The sequence below is a fragment of the Rhinolophus sinicus genome, linkage group LG06 (genome assembly GCF_036562045.2).
Source record: "Rhinolophus sinicus isolate RSC01 linkage group LG06, ASM3656204v1, whole genome shotgun sequence".
NCBI classification, from domain to species: Eukaryota; Metazoa; Chordata; class Mammalia; order Chiroptera; family Rhinolophidae; genus Rhinolophus; species Rhinolophus sinicus.
In genome coordinates, this window is record NC_133756.1 from 21,942,683 (window position 1) to 21,962,855 (window position 20,173).

Genomic DNA, 20,173 nt, shown 5'->3' on the forward strand with positions numbered 1-20,173 from the left:
CTCATTAAAATTTTAATTTTATAACGAAATATTTCACATATACCCAAAGATATACATTTCACATTTGCTTGAATGCAAACACCACCAAGGCAGAAGTGTTTGTAATCTCCAGTGTCCACAGCAGTGCATGGTACAGGCAGGCACTCAATAGTTCATATTTTTCGTGTGAATTAACATAGGCACCAACCACAAGTTTAAGAAAAAAACAGCACAATACATTTGAAGCCACCTATCATGTTGCAACCCTTTTCCAAAGAGATATCTACTCTCCTGAGTTTGGTGTTTATTATTCCTGAGCATTTCTTTCTATTTCTACTGTGTGTATGTATCTTTAAGCAATCCATAGTATTTGTTTTGCACGCTTTAATGTTATTGGAATCATGCATATATTCTTCAACTTCTTTGTCTGCTCTACCATATTTGTAAGTTTCATCCACATTGATATTTACATTTTATCTAGTATGAAAATAATTCACTTTTCCAATAGCTTGCCATTACAGTAATATGAGCATTCTTGTACACAACAACTAGGGTACACGTTTTCCTAACGAATTGCTAGCTCATAGAATTTCTGCATTTTCCAGACAATAATTCCAAATTATCCACAAAGTTATACTCCCTCAGTGAGGTACGACTTGCAGACCTCTTTTACTATGCTTACATTTTGTTGGTGATTCTTGTTTCTTATTCTGTGGATTACTTATTTACCCATTGTTTCCTTTTTCTTTATTGTGTACTTCTTTTAAATATTCTGATACTGATCCTCAGTCCTTTATATGCAATTATAAATATAAATATTTCATGATTCTCCTAAGAACAAGAACATTCTCCTACACAATTTATCACTCACAAAATTTAACATTTACATAATACTATTACCTCTTATGAATATAGTCCATACTGTTCATAATTATTTATCTCTTAAATCTACAATCTGATTAAGAATCAGAGTAAGTACATTTAGTTATTTAGCTCTCATTTCTCTATTTTCCTTTCACTTGAAATAATTTCTCCACTTTGGTGTGGTCTTTTGTGATATTGATTTTATTAAGATATTGATTTTATGCAGACTATTTCTCCCTCAATTTTAATTTATCTGAAAATTTTCTCATCAATAGACTCAGGTCAAACATTTCTGGCAGGACTACTACATGGGTGATGTGTTTTCCTCAGTGCCTCCCATGAGAAGGATTTAGATGTCAGTTTGTCCCATTGTTGACTTTCATATAAATCTTAGAATTAACTTGCAGTTATACCAAAAACCCTGCCAAGACATTGATTGGAATTGAGTTGTATTTAGAGATTAATTACGTCTCTGTTAGCTTTATTCCTGGGTATCTTATATTTTCTGTGCCATCTAAGTCTTTTTTATTCACAGGTTTGTTTTTATGATAACTGATACCTTTTTAAAAATTAAATTTTCTACCTATTTGTTGCTAGGGATTGTTTATCACTGATATTTCCAGCAGTTCTTTTTTATAAACTAAGTTTGTTACATTCATATTGTTCAAAAGTTAAGATACATAATAACATTCAGTGAAAGTCTTACTCTAGCCCCTGCTCACAGCCATCCAGTTCTTTCCCAGAGGCAACCAATCTAACCAATTTGTTACATATTCTGCCAGAACTATTTTGTATCAATACAAGTAAGAGTATGCAGGTATTTGTATACATGGTGTGTTACCATTAAATAAATGGTAGGGCTACTAACAGAAATAAAAGTCAGAGGGAGGGCCCATTGTTGGAAGGATGGTTTGGTTTTATAATCTGATATTTATAATGGCTGTAAATTTCCCACACGTTCTACAAAAAAGCAAATTATTTAATGGAAAATTCCAAACTACATGATAGCCATTTCCATTTAATTTGATTTGCTGCAACAATTCCATGTGTTTAGAAAAAGGAAATCAGGCTCTTTAAAAACCGCAGCTCACACTGCTGGCTTCTGAGGCCCTTCACTCTTTTTTCAGTGCATACAACACATCATTCTGGCTGACATTGAGCCGCACACGAAGAAGCAGGTCGTTCCTGCTGGGCTCCACGAGGAGGAGGCGGCAGGAACCCAGATGACAGCACACTGCCATTGTCTCTGACATGGTGGGGTACGGGAGTCCCTCCATCCTGCACAGTGCCACGTGCTGCCTGTATACCTACAAGCGAAAACCAAATCCAGTCAGCTGCCAGAAAGGTTAAGAGAAGAAAGGTAGTCTGGGTCTATATCTGATCATTTATTTCTTCTTTTGGGAAAATCAGATACTTCTTGGCCAGGATACTCAATACCCGGGAAGGCATCAATGGGTGCCCCACTGGGGCACAAATGCAGGGGCAGAATGCAACAATGACCTCGGAATCAGAGAACAGTAGGTCTGAATCCTGGTTCGACCAATTACCTAAATATGATACCCTAGGCAAGTTACAAGTATTTTACTTTTTGAGCTTCAGTTTTATCTGTTAAGTGTATTATAATATCTCATGAGTAATGGGATGTAAAATGTCTGGTAATTGTGACTGTTATACAAACAGTCCTGGGATCCAGGGGCTGAGAGTTCCACAACTGAGATTGTCACAATTCAAGTTGAATTTTGCTAAAAGGCATTTTCCTAAGCAGATAGTGTATAGGTGCCAAGGCATGACCCTTGGAAAAGCAAAGGCCCAGAGAGAGAATACTGAATAAAGAGAGGCAAAAGGATAGCTAGAAACATAGATTCCTACCCTACAGCCCCAAGTGGGCCAGGCAAGTCTGTAGCACTTCCTGGTCACTTTCTATTCTAACTATTTGTAAGTCTATCCCCTACCGCCACCCCCCACCAAACTGGGAGCTTGTCAGGAGCAGGGACAAGCTTGTCAGTTCAGGGTTCCTGGCTCCTATCACAGTTAATATAGCACATTGTAGATGTTCAGGAAAGTCACAAACTAAAATGAAAGTCACTCTCTGCAAAAGACCTGTCTTAGGCTCTAGAAGGAGAATAACGGGCAAAACAAGACCAGCAACTAAATGTTTAAAAAAGAATTTAAAGAAGAAAAGCTGAAAGGAAGTAAAGAAGTAGATGGAAGGAAATGTTTTCCTGACCTCTCTATCGGTATGTCTAAAACATACTCAGACATTCATACTTCAAGGTACAGACTTAAACACCTTTAACAATTCATCTTCTAAGGCGGCCCATTGCCTGTACAGTGTTTCCCCCAAAAATAAGACCTAGCCAGACAATCAGCTCTAATACGTCTTTTGGAGCAAAAATTAATATGAGACCCGGTATTATTTTATAAGACTGTAAGACTGGGTCTGATATAAGACCAGGTCTGATATGACATAATATAATATAATTAATATAATATAATATAATATATTATATTATATTATAATATAATACCGGGTCTTATATTAATTTTTGCACCAAAAGATGCATTAGAGCTGATTGTCTGGCTAGGTCTTATTTTCGGGGAAACACGGTAGATACCAATTTTAAATAAACCACTAAAACACAAGCTTTAATGCTTCCTTGTACTCAGTATAATGGAAACTATGTTTAAACAGTGTTTGGATGATCTTGGTGCTGTTTTTAAACACGGCTCATTCTGAAAGCCTTGCCCCCACTATACCATACGCAACATCAGGGCAGTAACTTTTGACTTGTTCATCTTTGAATCTTCCACTCCTAGAACAGCATCTGGTACATAGTAAACCTTCAATCTAATATGCAGAAGCCAGTTGCTAGAGGTCTCTTCTCATGCAACTCAATAAAATATCACATAAAAATAGGTGCTAAAAGAATAGATATTCTTTAGCACAAATTGGAACAAAATAGAGATAAACTGTTACACAGTGATTAAAATTCCCACATATTTAAAGGCACCAGACCAAAATCTAGAAGGATTTGAAAAAAAGAGATCAATCACCTGCTGAAATGTTGCTTCCTCCAGTCCTGATCGACGGAACTCTGCAAGGATGGCTCTCAAGAAGCTCTGTTCCAGAACAGAGGAATTTCTTAAAGAAAATGAAAAGATGTGAATTCACACAAGTGGCTATACCAACAACCAAGAGGAAAGCAAAATAAAGCTTTTCTGCATCTTTAGAGAAGATGGGGGGAAATTGGGACTGCTTCCTCCTAGATTATTTGGCAAGGATCCTCCCCTACCCCCTAAAATCTCAAAATGACATAATAAATGGAAGTGAGGGAACACAGCAACTACATCAAATGTACAGCACCTCCATTTCATTAGCTGAGTATATCATTCAGTGGTAGAGAAGGTGCTGCTTCCTTCTTGTTCCCATAGCACTTTACTAAACATCTACGATGTAACTCAATTCATGGGAATTCTTTTCCTGTTATACTAGGTTTACATTTCTGCCTCCCTGACTAGACTATGCCCCTACAGAAAAAAGACAGTGTCTTCAGAAAATGTGAGTTGAATGAGTAAAAGCTTTGAAAGGGAAACATGCTTCCATGGCCTTTCCAGACTATGGCCCTCTTTAGTAGCCTTCCAAGAAATGTTCAGGGTCAGGAAGCAGAAGGGTCTTACTTGATGGCAGTAATATACGACGATGAAAACATTTCATCTACTGCTTCCAGTAAGTGGGCTATGGTGACCAGGCCAGGGGAGCCAGGCTTCTGGCAGGAGAACTCGCAGATCTCTGTGGCACGCCTACAAATGTCCAGGCAGCGTCGTGCATCTCCAGAAAGAGCTGCTACCTATAGGAGGAAACATTTTATTCCTTGAGGTCCCCTTGCCATCTCAGTCCAGGAGAAAAACGAACAGATTCTGTGTTCAGCTAAAAAGGAAAGGCGGTACTGGGAATGGACTTAAACCTGAAGTTAAGTACTTAGCCCGGGCTGGGAACCTGATGGAAACCCAGATATAGATTATCAGTCATGCACCGCTTCACAAGGGGGATGGATACATTCTGAGAAAAGCATCATTAGGCAATTTCATCATTATGCGAACATCACAGAGAGCACTTACACACCTAGCTGGTACAGCCTACTGCACAGCTGGGCTGTATGGTACAGCCTATTGCTCCCAGGTTACAAGCCTGTACAGGATGTTACCATACAAAACACAAGATTAAACCAAGCACAAGAAAAATGATGCAATCAAGAAACGAGGTAAACACGAGATGTACTATGAGGCTGCTACCAGTGTAACACGGCATACTGTCTTACAGCAAACTTTATAAGTAGAAAGAGGACACTCTAAAATAACGACAAAATGTATAGTAAATACATAAACCAGGGACAGTCCTTTATCATTACCAAGTATTGTGTATTGTACATAATTGTCTGTGCTATACTTTTATACAACTGGCAGTGCAGTAGGTTTGTTTACACCAGCATCTCCATGAACAAATGAGTAATGGTTGTGCTGTGATATTATGATTGATAGGACTTCACTAGGTGACAGGAATTTTTTAGCTCCATTCTAATCTTACGGGACCACTGTTGTATATTCGGTCTATCATTGACCGAAACACTGTTCTGCAGCATGTAACTGCATATTGTGCCTGGGATTCTCCCTGAGTCCAAACCTTGTCTTGGTTTTACAGATAATGCTACAGTGGAAAAGGCAGAAATTGTCAGATTTAATATTAGGGAAATGAAATCTAAAAGAAGAGACTTGTAGCCCAAGCTCATATTGAACCATCTGGAAACATTTTGGAGATAAAGCCACAGCCTGAACCTCCCTCACAACATAAGGTAAATTTTGGAGCCAGCCTGGTCAATGGCTCAACAACCAGAATCAAGGGGGAAGGAAGCCACAAATCTGAGGAGCCAGAGGAACCTGTGGTTAGATGATCAGACCAACCCATACTGCCAGCGACTCTGCTGTAGTTCCTTGCTTTCCATGTGCACAGAGGATCAGGACTCCTGGGCTCCCTTCATACGGAATCCTATACTCTTTCCCAAGCTGACTTAGGCCACTTGCATTTCAAATTTCACTGAGGAATTCCTGGACTCACTATGGCCTGCAAGGATCTCTCAGTTTCTGTATTCCCAGTACCTGCCAGCAATCCCCACCATTCGCCTGACAACTATCTCAGGCGACAACATCCTGCCTGACAACGTGCCGAAATGATTATTTCCTTCTAAAATTCCTGCAACATTAAGTTTTAAAAAGCAAATTGTATAGGCATATATACATATATATCTATATATATATACACAACATACACAAAGACATAGTCATTTCTGGGAAATGGGGTTATAGGAGTTTTAACATGTTTTATGTATATTTGTTTTCAGAATTTAAGACATTCAAAACAAAGATTGCTTTTCCAGTAACCCAAGGCCGAAACACGACTCTCAGCTTATAGTCTTCCTTTCCTCTAATCTCCACATCTAATTAGTAAGGCTGCCCTGTGGATGTTTCTACCCTATCATCTCTTTCTTCTGCTCACCATTACCACTGCCTTGTGAAACAGTACTGTGTTAATAGCATGGACTCAAGAGCTGCTGCAGAGGCCGAAAATCAGAACAGACAGGGCAGCCTGGGAGGCAAGAAAACACCCAAAGCGATTGTCATCCGGAGAGTATCCATGAGCCTTGGTGATTGCAAGCACCCTTTTTGACTGCTGCTGTGGTGAAGGAGACGAGACTCATCATGAAGAGGGAATGGCAAGAAAAATGGCCTGTTTGATCTTGATGCTAGGTGGTATAGGATAAAAAAAACCCAGTCTTTGCCACCACAAGCCCTCACATGGATCTGTAGCCCAAATTTATGCTGTGACTCCTAAAAACCTCATGTGGAGAATTTTGTTTTAAAATGGTCCCAGTTGATAATGGCCCTAATGCCATCACCAAGTTCCCCTGACTACCGAGTCGGCCATGAAGAAGAGAGAAGACAGCAATACACTTGTGTTCACTGTGGATGGATGTCAAGGCCAACAGGCCCCAGATCAAACAGGCTGTGAAGAAGCTCTATGACATTGGCGTGGCCAAGGTCAACACCCTGCTCAGGCCTGATGGAGAGAAGCAGCCATATGTTCCACTGGCTCCCGACTATGATGCTTTGGATGCTGCCAACAACCTGGGATCATCTACACTGAGTCCAGCTGACTAAATATAGAAATTTTTTCACTGTAAAAAAATAATAAAATTAAAAAAAAAATAGGTATGTTTCTTTATATGTAAATAAAGAAATAAAAGAGAGGTTTGAAATTACAGGCAAGAGTTTTGGGTAAAAACAACATACAAATTTGATGCCTTCTGAAATATTATTAAAAGATCAAAAACCGTAACAGGAAGAAAAGCAACAATATAATTCTGCAAGCTGGAAAGAGGTGGCCGAGCAGTTAGTGGTTGACTTAGCAGACTGAAGAAAGCCAATTCCTAGGCCAGTAATGAAGAATCCAAGAATAAATCTAAATTACACAAAAAATTATCAAAATGCTCAAGGTTAGTGACTGGAACTGGAGGTAAAGGGGAAAGTTTGGCCAAACTAAGGACTTATTTTGAAAGTTAAGAAACTGATGCCCTAGACCAGGAGTCAGTAAACTATGGCCTGCCACATGTTTCTGTAAATAAAGTTTTATTTGCATTCCTTTACCTATTGTACAGGGCCGCTTTCCGTGATGCTAGGGCAGAGTTGAATAGTGCTGACAGACCATTATAGCCCACAAAGCCTAAAACATTTACTACCTGGCCCTTAACAGAACGTTTCCTAACACTTGTCCTAGATCCTTTCCCATTTCATGCTGTTGGGTGAACATTAATTAGGGCCACTAACGAGAAGGATGGTTTAGGGCTTTGTGAGAAATTTTTGTGCCTTAGCAATTTGTACTGTTTCCATAAAACTCTGCCCTGGAGATATTCCCTCTTACACCACGGCAGGAGACCTGATATTTATTATCAAGCAAGAATAAACAAAAAGTCTCTGGACCAGGGACATTAGGTATTGTTGCAGGGGAGGGGGTGTTCCTTACTAAATATAGATGGTTACTATTTGCACAATGAAACTGAAGACCTCCACTCTCTCTCACTCCATCCCACCTGCCCCAACCCCAGAACACTGCCCTCTAGGCAGGAAACAGAAAGCCTACCCTGGGAAATCTGACGATACCAATGGGAAAGAACTGAAGATATGGAAATTGGCCCACTCAGATTATCCCAATGAAGCTCTCGGTGAACAAGCCCCACTCATGCACTCAGAGCACTCAATAAGCTTTATAATCACCACCTTACACCTGACGGGACAACCAAGCCACCTGAGGAAAGTAACAATGCAAGATAAACCACAACAGACAAAAGCATCTTGGAGGAAAAGGAAGAAGACAACCTCAAATAAACAGGATGGCATAAAAAAAGACCATACAAAGAAAAACAAGAACTTTTAGAAATTGCATGATAGCAGAAGTGAAAAATTAGCCAGTACAAAGGTTATATGGTAACTTTGAGGATATCTCCTAGAAAGCAAAGCTTGGAGACCAGCACCATATCTAGTTCATCTGACCCCAGTACCCAATACAGTAAGTAGCCCCCTCTGAGCAGGTGTTATAGACATTTCCTGCTGCTATACAGGCAGTCAGAATTCACATGGTTTCGGGCGAGACACTAGAAATACGTTTATGTAATAATTCTTTTAAGTGCGGAAATACTGTGGATGTGTGGATTGTGTTCAGCTTGAGGCAGATATTTAACCCACTTTGTTCCTCAGCAGCGTCGGAGACATAGTGTAATCTCGGGTGGCATTCTCTCAGGGAGCCTAGAGAATGCAGGCAGCCCAAACCTCATACCTACCTACCTACCTGCCATGGAGTACGTACCTTGTTAGGCATGTTATAGACGTGATTAAGCTTAATTCTCACAATGACCTTATGAGGTAGCTAGTATTATTCCCATTTTTCAAAGAAAACTGAGGCTGAGAAAGTTTTAAAAGAACTTTTCTATAACTTTCCATACAACTGTTCAGTGTTAGAGCCAGAATTCAAACCAGGTTTGTCTACCTAACTATTGTGCCTTTTTCACTATACGAAGCTGCCTGCTCCCTGAATCAATTAATTTTCATTTGCGTATAAGCCCACCATAGTCACAGCCTTCTAATTCATTCTACAAGAAGGTTAAGGAATTGCTCATAAATTTGTTTCTGCCTTTTGTATTTTTTATAGGACTTTTTAAATTTCTCTTCATCCCCAGAGCACCCAGCCCAGGGCCTCACACCGACAGGTGCCAGCACAGACTGGCTGACTGGTTTGTAGGTACAGCTAGGAGCTCCCTGAGGGCGACTTACCTTCCTGGCTACCAACTGGATGGCATCATCCTCAAAGGCCTTTAAATGTTTGAGTCGAGACACTAGGATCTGCTGCAGCTGGCTGTGAGTATAGGGCTGGAAGGACATCCTGGTGAGACCCTGGGGAGCCAAGGTGACAGGAACAAGTTCACCGACTGCCCTCTCTGATAGCCCTGGTGGAAAACCACTCTCTAGTCACCAAACCCAATTTCCAAGTCGCATATAATAATTTACACATTTCATGCTGGGACTACCACTGCTTCCAGCTCTTTGTTACCGATGACGGCCAGTGGTATCCTGTAGGGCAAGAGTTCTCAAATACTTTTCATTTGGTTTAAAAGATCCTTTCATTCTATCAGATCCTTTCATTTAGAAGTAGAGATGCTCTAATTAGGGTGGGAGGGAGGATCTTCAGCTCTGTGATCTGTCCAGGCACAGTTCCCGCCTGCAGCCATCAGGCTGACCAGCACCTGAGGTGCTTCCAGCTGAAGCTCGGGTCCGCAAGGGCAGGGACTGCGTCTGCCTTGTTCACTGCTATACTCTATGCACCTAATACTGCCTGGCGAGGGTGAGCGCTCAAATATTTTTTAAAAATAATTAAACCTCTAGGGCTCTGTGTAGTTTAAGAGTGCACAGGTAAGCAGAACACCAAGATATGTTTGCAGCAAATCATGCAATGGTGACATATTTAATTCCAACTTGAAGTGATAAAAATTTCAGAAATCATATTTCTGACTTTTCCCATTTATTTCGGTTTCCCATGTATTCCTTTTTGCGGAACAGCGTATGAATCTGCAAAGAGCTTGAGAACGGCCGCAGGACCTACCAGTCGGCTGGACACCCGGTTCATCATGATGCGCTCTGGCAGGTCCATGGTGTTGGCGATGGCCAGGACCACAAGCTGGGCCCCCTTGTGAGTGGGCCAGTCAAAGAGATTGTACATCACGTCTTGTTTCTTAGTCCACAGAAGGTCGAGCTGCCAGGGAAAGGAAGGGTCAACCAGAGAGACCGAGCCAGGACCCCAGAGTGAAGACCTGTTACGGCTGCTTTGGCCACATGCGCTTTTCAGGTCACATCACCAAAGCAGCAAGGAAGTCAATGGACACTGTGCCTCCTGCCACAAGACAATGGGCTCAGATGAGTGAAGAGGGAGCTAGGACCTCCCTCCTGCCTAGTATTTGCTCCCAGAACATTCCAGTCCTCCTGTGGGGACTCCTTACCTCATCCACAAGCAGCACAGTGGTTTCCGGAGAGGACCCTTGGGTGCAAAATCGCTTTGCCAGCAGTTCTGCTGCATGGTTAGCTGTTGCCTTTTGGCCTGTCAGATTCTGCATTGGGGAAAACAGGTATGGCAGATTTAAGGACTTGACTCCCCTGGGCTGAAAATTAAATCTGCAAATAGAGGAAGCTATTTGGTCTGAGGATTTCACTCTAGCCTAACCTTAACGTGGAAGGAGAAGAGAAGGCACCAAAACAGAAGATAAAGTCTGTGTGACTGAAATGCAAGTGAGCTACAGACTGGTCCCAGAAGCACCTCCAAAATTATTACTACATAATTCTACTTATAACTGAACATTATTTCTTACAAGATAACAATGAATCAAACTCTGGCCTCTCTCTAATCCCTTTTCTGTGGATTGCCACACTGCCTCCTGTGTGCAAATGGTTTTCACCATGTTGCTAAGTACTGGCTTCCAGTAATTCCCATCAAACTCCTAGACTTTAAGGTCCTTGAGGGTAGGAATTCTGCCCCCCTGCTACCTCTCCGCAAAGGACAACGTGTGCCATGTTGAAAACATGTAATATGCACAAAATTAAGTAAACCTTTCCCTTTTCATGTGCCGTCAAAAAACTTTATTTCCCAAACAGCTTGGCTGACCTGCAGGATTTGCACGTAGACTTGGTGAGGCTCCGTCAGCTTCATGCCGTTGACTTCAACGTATTGAAAGGGAGGAACACCGTTTGCTTGCGCTGCCTGCTGAAGGCAGTGTATCACCTCATGCACAGTGGCGGTCTTCCCTGTCCCAGGGACCCCGGAGATGTACATGCACCTAGGCAAGAAGGGAAGACCCAGGGGCTAGGTCTGTGCCAGCTACCTCTCGCTATCACCAGTTAGGAGTATGCGGATGTGTCCTGAAGGAAGGACAGAGACTCCTGAAATGTGGAGGTGGGGGCAGTAAGGACCATCCTTGGAAGCTGGTCAGAGCAGGACCTGTTTATACAGAATCATTCATTCCACAAGCAATGCTGTATGCAAACTGTCTACCCAAAGAAGGCCAGTTTCATTTTTCACTGAAAGACAGAATTTCTATTGTTATAGAATTACTTTGACAACAAAAGCTGCTTTAGAAGCTTTAGATTTCAACAACAATTTTGCCTGTTCTCCTGACACTGGGGAAAGACCATTTGGTTGAACTATGACACCTGAAGTGGTGTACCAGCAGAGGCCTTCTCCCCTAACCATCCTGCCTGCCCCAGCATGACTCACCCTCCAGTATGATCAAGGAGTTTGCTTTCCACAAAGTTGTAGATATCTTGGAATTCCTGTTCCCGACAGGGAAGAGACTCAGGTACCGCAGAAACATGCAGCCTAAATAAGGGAAAAGGAAGACTCTAGAAACATTTCACCATCTACTCAGTAATAAATGGAAAAGACTTATCTATTGTTTCTAATAAGGAACGTAACCACAAATCCAAGGGTATGACTTCATTCTCAAATCTCTTCATATGGCCTCATAATCCTTTTCTTCGCCTGAATCACCCAACTCAGTGTTTCTAACCAAGGGACTGTATCACCAGGGAAGCTTTCCCCAAATCATATGGGTGGACCTCATCCCACAAGAGATTCTGATTCAGTTGATTTCTGGCAGGATCTAGGCTTATGTATCTTGAAAAAGTCCCATATAGTTCTAAAGGTTACCATAACAGAGAAGCAGTGTCCTGACTAAGCAACTTCCACCCCTTAGTAAATGATGGCAGTAGTCTGGGATATTATTCCTTCTAGAAACTATCTGCATTAGCTCACCCGGGCATTGCTTGAGAGGTTTCTCTAAACACACACATTCATTCATTTTACTGTCTATTACTACTCCTGTTTCATGTGAATGAAAGCAGAGGGCCCGTTTCTCCCTATCTGAAAGGGGCCCACGAGCAGTGTTACCTCAGCCGGGCCTCCTCCAACATGCTTGATGGCTCTTGGGCAGCCAGGTTTCGGCTGCGGATCCGGGGAGTGGCATGACATGGCATTCTAGGCTTGGGCTACAGTCAAAAAAAGAGAACATATTTCAGAAGGAAAATAACAAAGCAAAACATCATCCAGAACACATCAGCAAATCTGATTCCTGATGATCTGCTAAAAAGATGAGCGGTAGTGAATTCCTCTTAGTTCCTTTATTTGTATAAACTACTATGATTCTCCCCCTCTCTCCTCACATTACACATATACTTTTTTCATAATCCAAACATGATGTGTTTTTCCTAATTTACACACAGCATTAGGATTTGAAAACAATGTCAATCTGAGAAAAGAATGAAAGTATGGATTAAATACTATTTAAAAGTAAAATATTACCTTGAAAGAAAGACAAGAAATTAATAAGTCCTAAGTATTCTGCCCAAATATAGGGTAGAGTTAGGAGGCATAAACTAGGTTTCATTCATAGGATCCTCTAGATTTGTTTGAAAACCTGGTCAAACTTTAGCTCAGGACTTCCATAATCCACAATACAGTAGTTGGAGAAATCTCACCAGATTATTCTACTCCAAACCCCAGGGTCACTGCTCAGTATAGTCTAACAGCCCTACTCTCTTATTTTCCTTGCTATTGGCTCACTAGAGCAGGCCTGCTACCCCTTCTTCAAGGAGTTTCCACAAAGCACTCTCTTCTGTAGTGATGGTGGAAGCAGAGGACATTTCAAGGCTGGCTACACAGTGTTAAAAGTATCTCCACCTCTTCCTCAGGCAGAAAGCACTTAGACCCTGTTTAATGGTTTAACACCTATTAACTTTGGAGAAAACAGGAAAGGAGTAACAAAACCTTGCTGAGAAGGTACCAAAAATTTTGAGGACTTCAGACTTTTTATTATGCGAAAGATGCCCTCACACCCTGTATCTCTTTTTCTGTGTGGGACCCAGGAGATACAGTCAAACCAGAATTTAGGTAAGCCATTTGCATAATAAAGAACTGCAGGTAAGATTGCTGTCAAGTCCAAAAGTGATCTATTAAGGCTTCCTTCCCTAGACATCTTTGACTTCAACCCAAGGCCATTTACGTTTTTCTTGATATGAAAAAATGGAGATTAGCTTTAGAAAAAGTCTCCTAACTAGGCATTTCTAAATTGTGTCCCAAAGAACAATACATTCCATGAAAACAAGATTCCTGGTCAAAGATTCATACTCTAATCCTCTCTTTGAAGGTCACAGTAACATTAATGAATCAATGGCCTTAAGTCATGTAATAATGAAACCAATTTAACTTTGTTTAATCCAAACATTTCTCAAATACACTTGAACATGGGGAGGCCCTCTTTCATTAATAGCTTTTAACGGTTCTGCAGGAAACAGAAAAGACATCCATTTATGTCTTCCATCTTCACAGTTACACAATTCATTGCCAATACCCGAGCAGTGCTCCCTGTTTCTCAGCTGTGTCAAGTGGCACAACACAACCAACAACATGGCTCAGCAGCCCTGGATTCAGTTCCCAGAGAGCATGGATTTCGCACAGACTGTTGGATTCTGTGGAAAGTGCAAAGACAATGAGCCTGTTCTTGGCCTTCCCTCTGGAAGTTCAGCTTTTAGTCATTTGGTTCCATATCTTAAAAGGAACTTGGACTCAAAGCTCACTGTCTACTGGATTCATCTTCAGTCCTAAGGTTCACACAGATCCTTTGCTGCATGAATATTCCAACTGTGATAGCTTTGCATATGACAGGCCTGTGCTCAAAGTCCAGCGGTTACTAATAGTGTGACCCCAGTCATCACAATTTTTAAATTAGGAGGGGGATGCTTCACTGGAAAATCAAGCTAAAAGAGCCTTACAGTTTTCTTTGGCATCGTGGAGGGGGTCTGTAAGGACAACTTCACAGAAGAGCGTAGGTTCCTGGACACGCGATCTGGTATTCTCCTTGGAAGGGGAGGCGTGGAAGCCTCTTCCTCCTCGTTACTAGAGTATGAAATCTTCGCTGCCAGCAGAAACTCTCCATCTTCTTGGTCACTTTCACCCTTATCTAAAAACCTGAATGATGGGATGCATTATTTTCCGATTTTCAGCGTCTGAAGTCTAAGTAAGAAGAAGCTCCCTAACAGGTCAGTGTGGATTAGGTGTTGCAGAGTCTCTCCTGTGGCCAAGCAACGTCAGATATGCTCCACTTCCTTGCTACTGAGGTGCTATGCAAAGGGCTTTATATTATTTTGTGATGTGTATATTATCCCCATTTTATAGATGGGAAACTGAGGCTTCAAAAGGTTAAGAAAACTTCCCAAGGTTACACTGATAATAAATGACAGCTCAGTTTCAAATCCAAGTCTATCAGAATCAAAGTTCATGCTGTTATGCACCCCACTAACAGTCTCGCTAGGTGTGATGACTGTGGGGACCTGGGCACCACCTAAGCCCGGGACAGTGTTTCTTGCCCCTTTCAAACTATGACATTTATGATAAATTCCAGACATGTTGGTTAAAAGGTGAATTTCGATGGACCAGCAAATAACAAACAAGAACTATAAGAGGCTTTAAGAAACACAACTATAGATATCATAGATGGCAGCAATGTTTTTCTGCCTGCCAACGAGTACTCTTACCGAAGCTGCTGCCTAATCCGATTCAAAGTCAAGAGAGAACTCTTTCTGCGAATACGGTGGGTAGTAGAGGTAGCTTCATCCTGAGCATCTGGTCCTTTTGCCTCGCTGCAAGATATGAGAGCAAGAGTATGGAATGAAGTTTTGGGCACTAGGGATCAGCAGCAGGCACTAGAAGATGGTCAGGGGGCCTGACTGGTTCCTATTCTTTTTACAGCTACTTTGGAAAGAGCTAATTACACTTCGCTAAAAAGTTTATAACTGAAGTTTGACTCAAATGCAGAGATCAAAGTTTGCTTAAAGCTCATCATTTAAATCAGACTCACCAATCCCCCCACAACTAAAGACCAGAATATACTAACCCCAGGCAGTTTCTCGTCCTCTTTTTTCTGATACATCTATAAATTCACTGTCCACCCAGGCTCAAGGCTAGCATAAATGCAGCTGTATATTAAATACAAAGCATTTATCAAGCAAACCTATTATGAGCTGGGTACTGGCATTTCTAAGCAGGAAACACTGAAATGTATAATTTCTGCTTCTCACATTATTTGAGCAGACCATTATGTACAAACATTGTCTAGTGTCAAACTGCAAACTGTTCTAGATGCATTATCTTCTTGTGCTATATGTATTTGATCATAGTTTCCAGTTGTTGTTTTCAATAACTAAGAAAAAAAACTATTAAAATGTGGCAAAGAGTCACAGCAAGTAATGAAATCCAGGACTGTGACACAATTCTGGTTTGGAAAATTATCTTCTAGAGAAGTGATCCTTAAACGACAGTGGGACATACCAGAATCATCCAAAGAGCACTGCAAAAATGCAGATTCCTGGCTCCAAACACTGAGATTGATTCCCTACGCCTAGGAAGTGGCTCAGAAATCTGTATTTTAAAAAAAGCTCCTGGTGATTCTGTCATATTCATATTTGCAACCCACTGCTCTAACTTTATTGACTGACCCACATATTTCACATCATGTGAAGAACCACGATTTGCTCTGTGAGAGGCAGGGAAATGTCCTGATCACCTCTTTTTGATCTTTTCTGGTTTCAGAATAAAAGGCGCCACCAAAGATCTCTTTCCTCTGTTATAGGGGGTAAGTGTTGTTTCCTCACTAATCTCTGTGGTTTTCAAAGCTGGGACTCGGGCTCTCAGGATCATGTGACATTCACGTGAAGCCGCCTTGTTCTCCTCAGCATAAGAGCGTCGAATCTCTCTAGTTTTCTCTGGGGCTTTCAGAGCTGGAGACAAGGTTTGAAGTGCATCAGGCTGAGACCTCTTAGGTGGTGAGGTGGTCTCAGAGAAGGCTTTTTCCCATTTAGTTCTTTTGGGAGAATCCAATGAGGTCCACAGAGTCTGCTGGGAAATCCTAGTATTAGGTGTCCTAGGGAAACCTAAGTCCAAGAGAAATCACCACAATGTGTGACTTTTATAACGAGCAATATACACACCCCCGATCTCATTATAGCTAAATTCATCCATTCAAGTTATACAAAGACATGAATTATGCTTAATTTAAACTATTCCAATCTTTCTTTACCCAGGCTATGTAGCTATATTATTTGTAGTCTCTCTCCTAAATTGCATGGATGATTTTCCTAGTTAGAACCATAAGTCAAATATTAAGTCAGCTTTTGTAGATAAATGTTTAATCAGATTTCTCTGAAGAAATCTACCAGAACAGTGGTTTTCAACCAGGGGTAATACTGCATATCCTCAGACCCCCCAATCAACAGCATTTGAAAAAATTTACACCAAGGCCTAGATTTTTTTAAATCCAGATTATATCTACCAATAGAGAGAAGATGGATCCCAGGGGGCAATCAGCTGGGTTTAGTGAATACACAGAACCCATTTGCATTTGCTCCTCTCTCACCATGACCACAGGCAACAAGAACCCAGTCATTCGTTCACAGATATCAATTGAGCTGTTACAATGGCAAGGTATGTGCCAGCTGCTAGGAGGAAATAAAAATTGAATGAGACAATCCTGGTTCCCAACCACAAGACACTTTAGTGTATCAAGGGGGATGATATACATGGATGCCTATAATATGAAGTAAAATAATTGCCCTAAAGTACCTAAGTGCTAATAAAATAGCTTTTGAGATGGAGCTTGAAAGAAAAGCAAAATTTCAACATAGTTGAAAAGAGAAGAAAAGGGATAGGAGAAGAATAAATGAGATCGATGTGAGCTAAGGCAATGAGGCTGGAAAGCACTGGGCATGGAGGAGTTCATGTTAGTCACAGCACGTGGTATGTGGGGAGTAGCTACAGGTAAGATGAGTCAGCAGGTACCTGCGTGTGAATGTTTATAGTGGCTTTCTTCGTAATCACCCAAAACTAGGAACAACACAAACATCCTTAAGGTGGGAGTAGGTAAACTATGATAAATCCATATAATGGAATGCTACATAGCAATAAAAAGCAACAAATTACTGTCATACTCAATATGGATGAATCTTAAATGCATTATGCTAAGTTAAAGGAGTCAGACTCAAAAGGCTACACACAGTATGAGTCCATCTTATATGCCATTCTGGAAAAGGCCAAACTATAGACAGAAAACAGATCAGTGCCTATCAGGGGCTGGGAATGAAGGGAAGGTCTGGTTGACCACAAAGAACACAAGAGAATTTTGGGATGATGGAACTGTTCTATATCTTGATTATAGTGGTAGTTACACAACTGTATGCATTTGTAAAAACTTATAGAACTATATACTAAAAAGGGAAATTTTGCTGTTTGTAAAGTATACTTCAATAATCCTGACTTTAAAAAGTTATCTAGGGCCAGATCTTAGAGGTCTTTGAAAATGAAGCTAAAATTATTAAATTTTTTGTTAATCACAACTCAGGTCTTAATTAATTTAAAAATGTCCCAATATCCTGATCTCCCTCATACCTTATTTTCCCATTTTTCTGTCAAAAACAATTTATCCAAAATATTTTCATCATATCCTCCCTCCTATAATTATATAACTGTGTTAATTTCTTACCCTAAATTTCAACATCCTGCAAAATTAACAGTCAAAAATACTGCACTTATTTCTGAATGGCAATATTATAATTATTTCTTTAATAATTTTTCTGCATTTTTCTAAATGTTGTATATATTTATGTTCAGCTCCTATACACACATTGTAATAAGGAGCTATCAAGAATACAAATAATTTATACCCGACAAACTTAGCATGTAACACAAAAGAATTAAAAAAGACTGACACATAACAGGATGAATGCTCAGAACAGCCAGAGTTTTTCAGATACATTATAAGTGAAAAAAGTAAGATGGAAAAGAATATACCCTACTGAATACTACTGAATAAGAAAGAATGGAAAATTATATGTTTATATATATTGTGTTTATATATACCTGATGATTTTTGCAAAAAACATAGGAAAGATAAACTAGAAACTAATAAAATTGATAACCTACAGAAGATGGTAGATAGGATGAGAGGATAAAGAAAGGAATGGGGCTTCTCTGAGTACGCTTGTTTTAAACAGTTTTGACTCTTTAATCATGTTAATGTTTCATAGGTCTGAAAAATTAAATGAAAGATGGGAAAAGCCCTAAAAACTAAACAGAAATAAAAGAACGTCACTGTATATTACCAATAATATAACCACCAGAAGAAAAAATTTAATCAAAGTAACTATTTCCTCAGTGGAATAAATTCTAAAGGTATAAAGCACTGCAAAATAACATTTGAACTTCACTTGGTAAGTTTACTGCTGGTAGTAGTATAGGTATAGCTATTGTGAAACTCTTGTATGTATCAGGATTGCTCCTGAGAACCATGGCTCTTCTTCCTGAAGGAGATACAATTATGGATTATGGGAAGGAGGGAAAGAGCCCTGTGATCTACAGACTAGAAGTATCAGCATGATAGAATTTTAACCTATATGTATTTCTTAGGTCTTCCACTAGGGATCTAAAACAATGTCACCTTAGTAGCAGAGATCTTAAAGAAATAGGTCAATACAGGGCTCAGTATCACTGATCATAGAGGAATACAATAATGATATACCATCTCACACCTATTAGGATGGCTACTATCAAGAACAAAAAAATACCAAGTGTGGGGCGGAGGTGGAGAAATTGAAACCCTTGTGCACTGTTGGTGAGAATGTAAAATGGTACAGCTGCTATGGAAAACAGTATGGTGGTTCCTCAAAAAGTTAAAAATAGAATTACCATATGATCCCAGCAATTCTACATCTGGGTATATATCCAAAATGAAAGTAGGGACATGAGCAGGTATTTGTATACCTGTACTCATAGCAGCATTTAGTCATAACAGCCAAAAAGTGAAAGCAGTACATATGTCCATTCACAGATGAATGAATGGATAAACAAAATGTGGTATATACATACAATTCAGCCTTAAAGAGACAGTAATGTTGACATGCGATACAACATGGAGGAACCTTGAGGATATTATGCTAACTTAAACAAACCAGTCAGAAAGGGACAAATACTATATGACTCCACTTACATGAGGTACCTTGAGTGGTCAAATTCAGAAATAGGAAGTAGAACAGTGGCTGCCAGAGGATGGGGCAATGGAGAGTTATTGTCCAATGGTTGGAAGATGATGGTGATGGTTGTAGAACAATGTGAATATACTGCATGCCACTAAACTGTGCACTTAAAAATGATTAAAATGGTAAATTTTGTTATGTATATTTCAACATGAGGCCATTCTAACCCACTGCCATACTAACTTAATACTGTAGCATGAATTAATATTTTATCATATTACTTTAGCCTCAGTGTTGCCCTCTGTGACCCATTCCACACTTACTGCCAAGTTCTAGCCTCTTCTTGGCCTTTGGGGTGACAGGATGAGACAGGTGAGATTTGGAGGTGGAGTGCCTTGATTCAATCCTTTTGACCATATGCTCTGCTGTGGTCCAAGAAGGGCTTTCTATGCTCTTAGTCTTGGCTCCCACGGGCTTCTGGCATCTAGGACTGCCTTCTTGTAGCTTATCCAATTCTGCAAATAGTTCTGGGGATAGTGGTTTGAATTCCTTCTCATTCCAAGATAGTTTCACAAAGAGTATCTTCTCATTTTTCAGATCCATAGGTATCACTTCATCTGGGGCTAAAGCTACTACCTGAATTTAGGACGTAAAGATGAAT

General features: G+C 40.4%; 1 protein-coding gene across 3 annotated transcripts in view; it reads right to left on the bottom strand.

The window, feature by feature from the left end:
- Positions 1-1,845: 1,845 nt before the first annotated feature.
- The window catches only part of ORC1 (origin recognition complex subunit 1), a 28,587-nt gene continuing 10,259 nt past the window's right edge, over positions 1,846-20,173 (bottom strand). For all 3 annotated transcript variants that reach the window (XM_074334720.1, XM_074334718.1, XM_074334719.1), the window contains 13 exons: positions 19,836-20,144; positions 16,053-16,419; positions 15,025-15,129; positions 14,263-14,458; positions 12,383-12,480; positions 11,711-11,812; positions 11,102-11,273; positions 10,443-10,550; positions 10,049-10,198; positions 9,223-9,342; positions 4,522-4,691; positions 3,898-3,985; positions 1,846-2,150 (listed from right to left, as the gene is read on the bottom strand). In XM_074334720.1, coding sequence (XP_074190821.1) covers positions 1,956-2,150; positions 3,898-3,985; positions 4,522-4,691; positions 9,223-9,342; positions 10,049-10,198; positions 10,443-10,550; positions 11,102-11,273; positions 11,711-11,812; positions 12,383-12,480; positions 14,263-14,458; positions 15,025-15,129; positions 16,053-16,419; positions 19,836-20,144 — 2,180 coding nt within the window. In that variant the 3' untranslated portion in view covers positions 1,846-1,955. The remainder of the gene's footprint in view (positions 2,151-3,897; positions 3,986-4,521; positions 4,692-9,222; positions 9,343-10,048; positions 10,199-10,442; positions 10,551-11,101; positions 11,274-11,710; positions 11,813-12,382; positions 12,481-14,262; positions 14,459-15,024; positions 15,130-16,052; positions 16,420-19,835; positions 20,145-20,173) is intronic.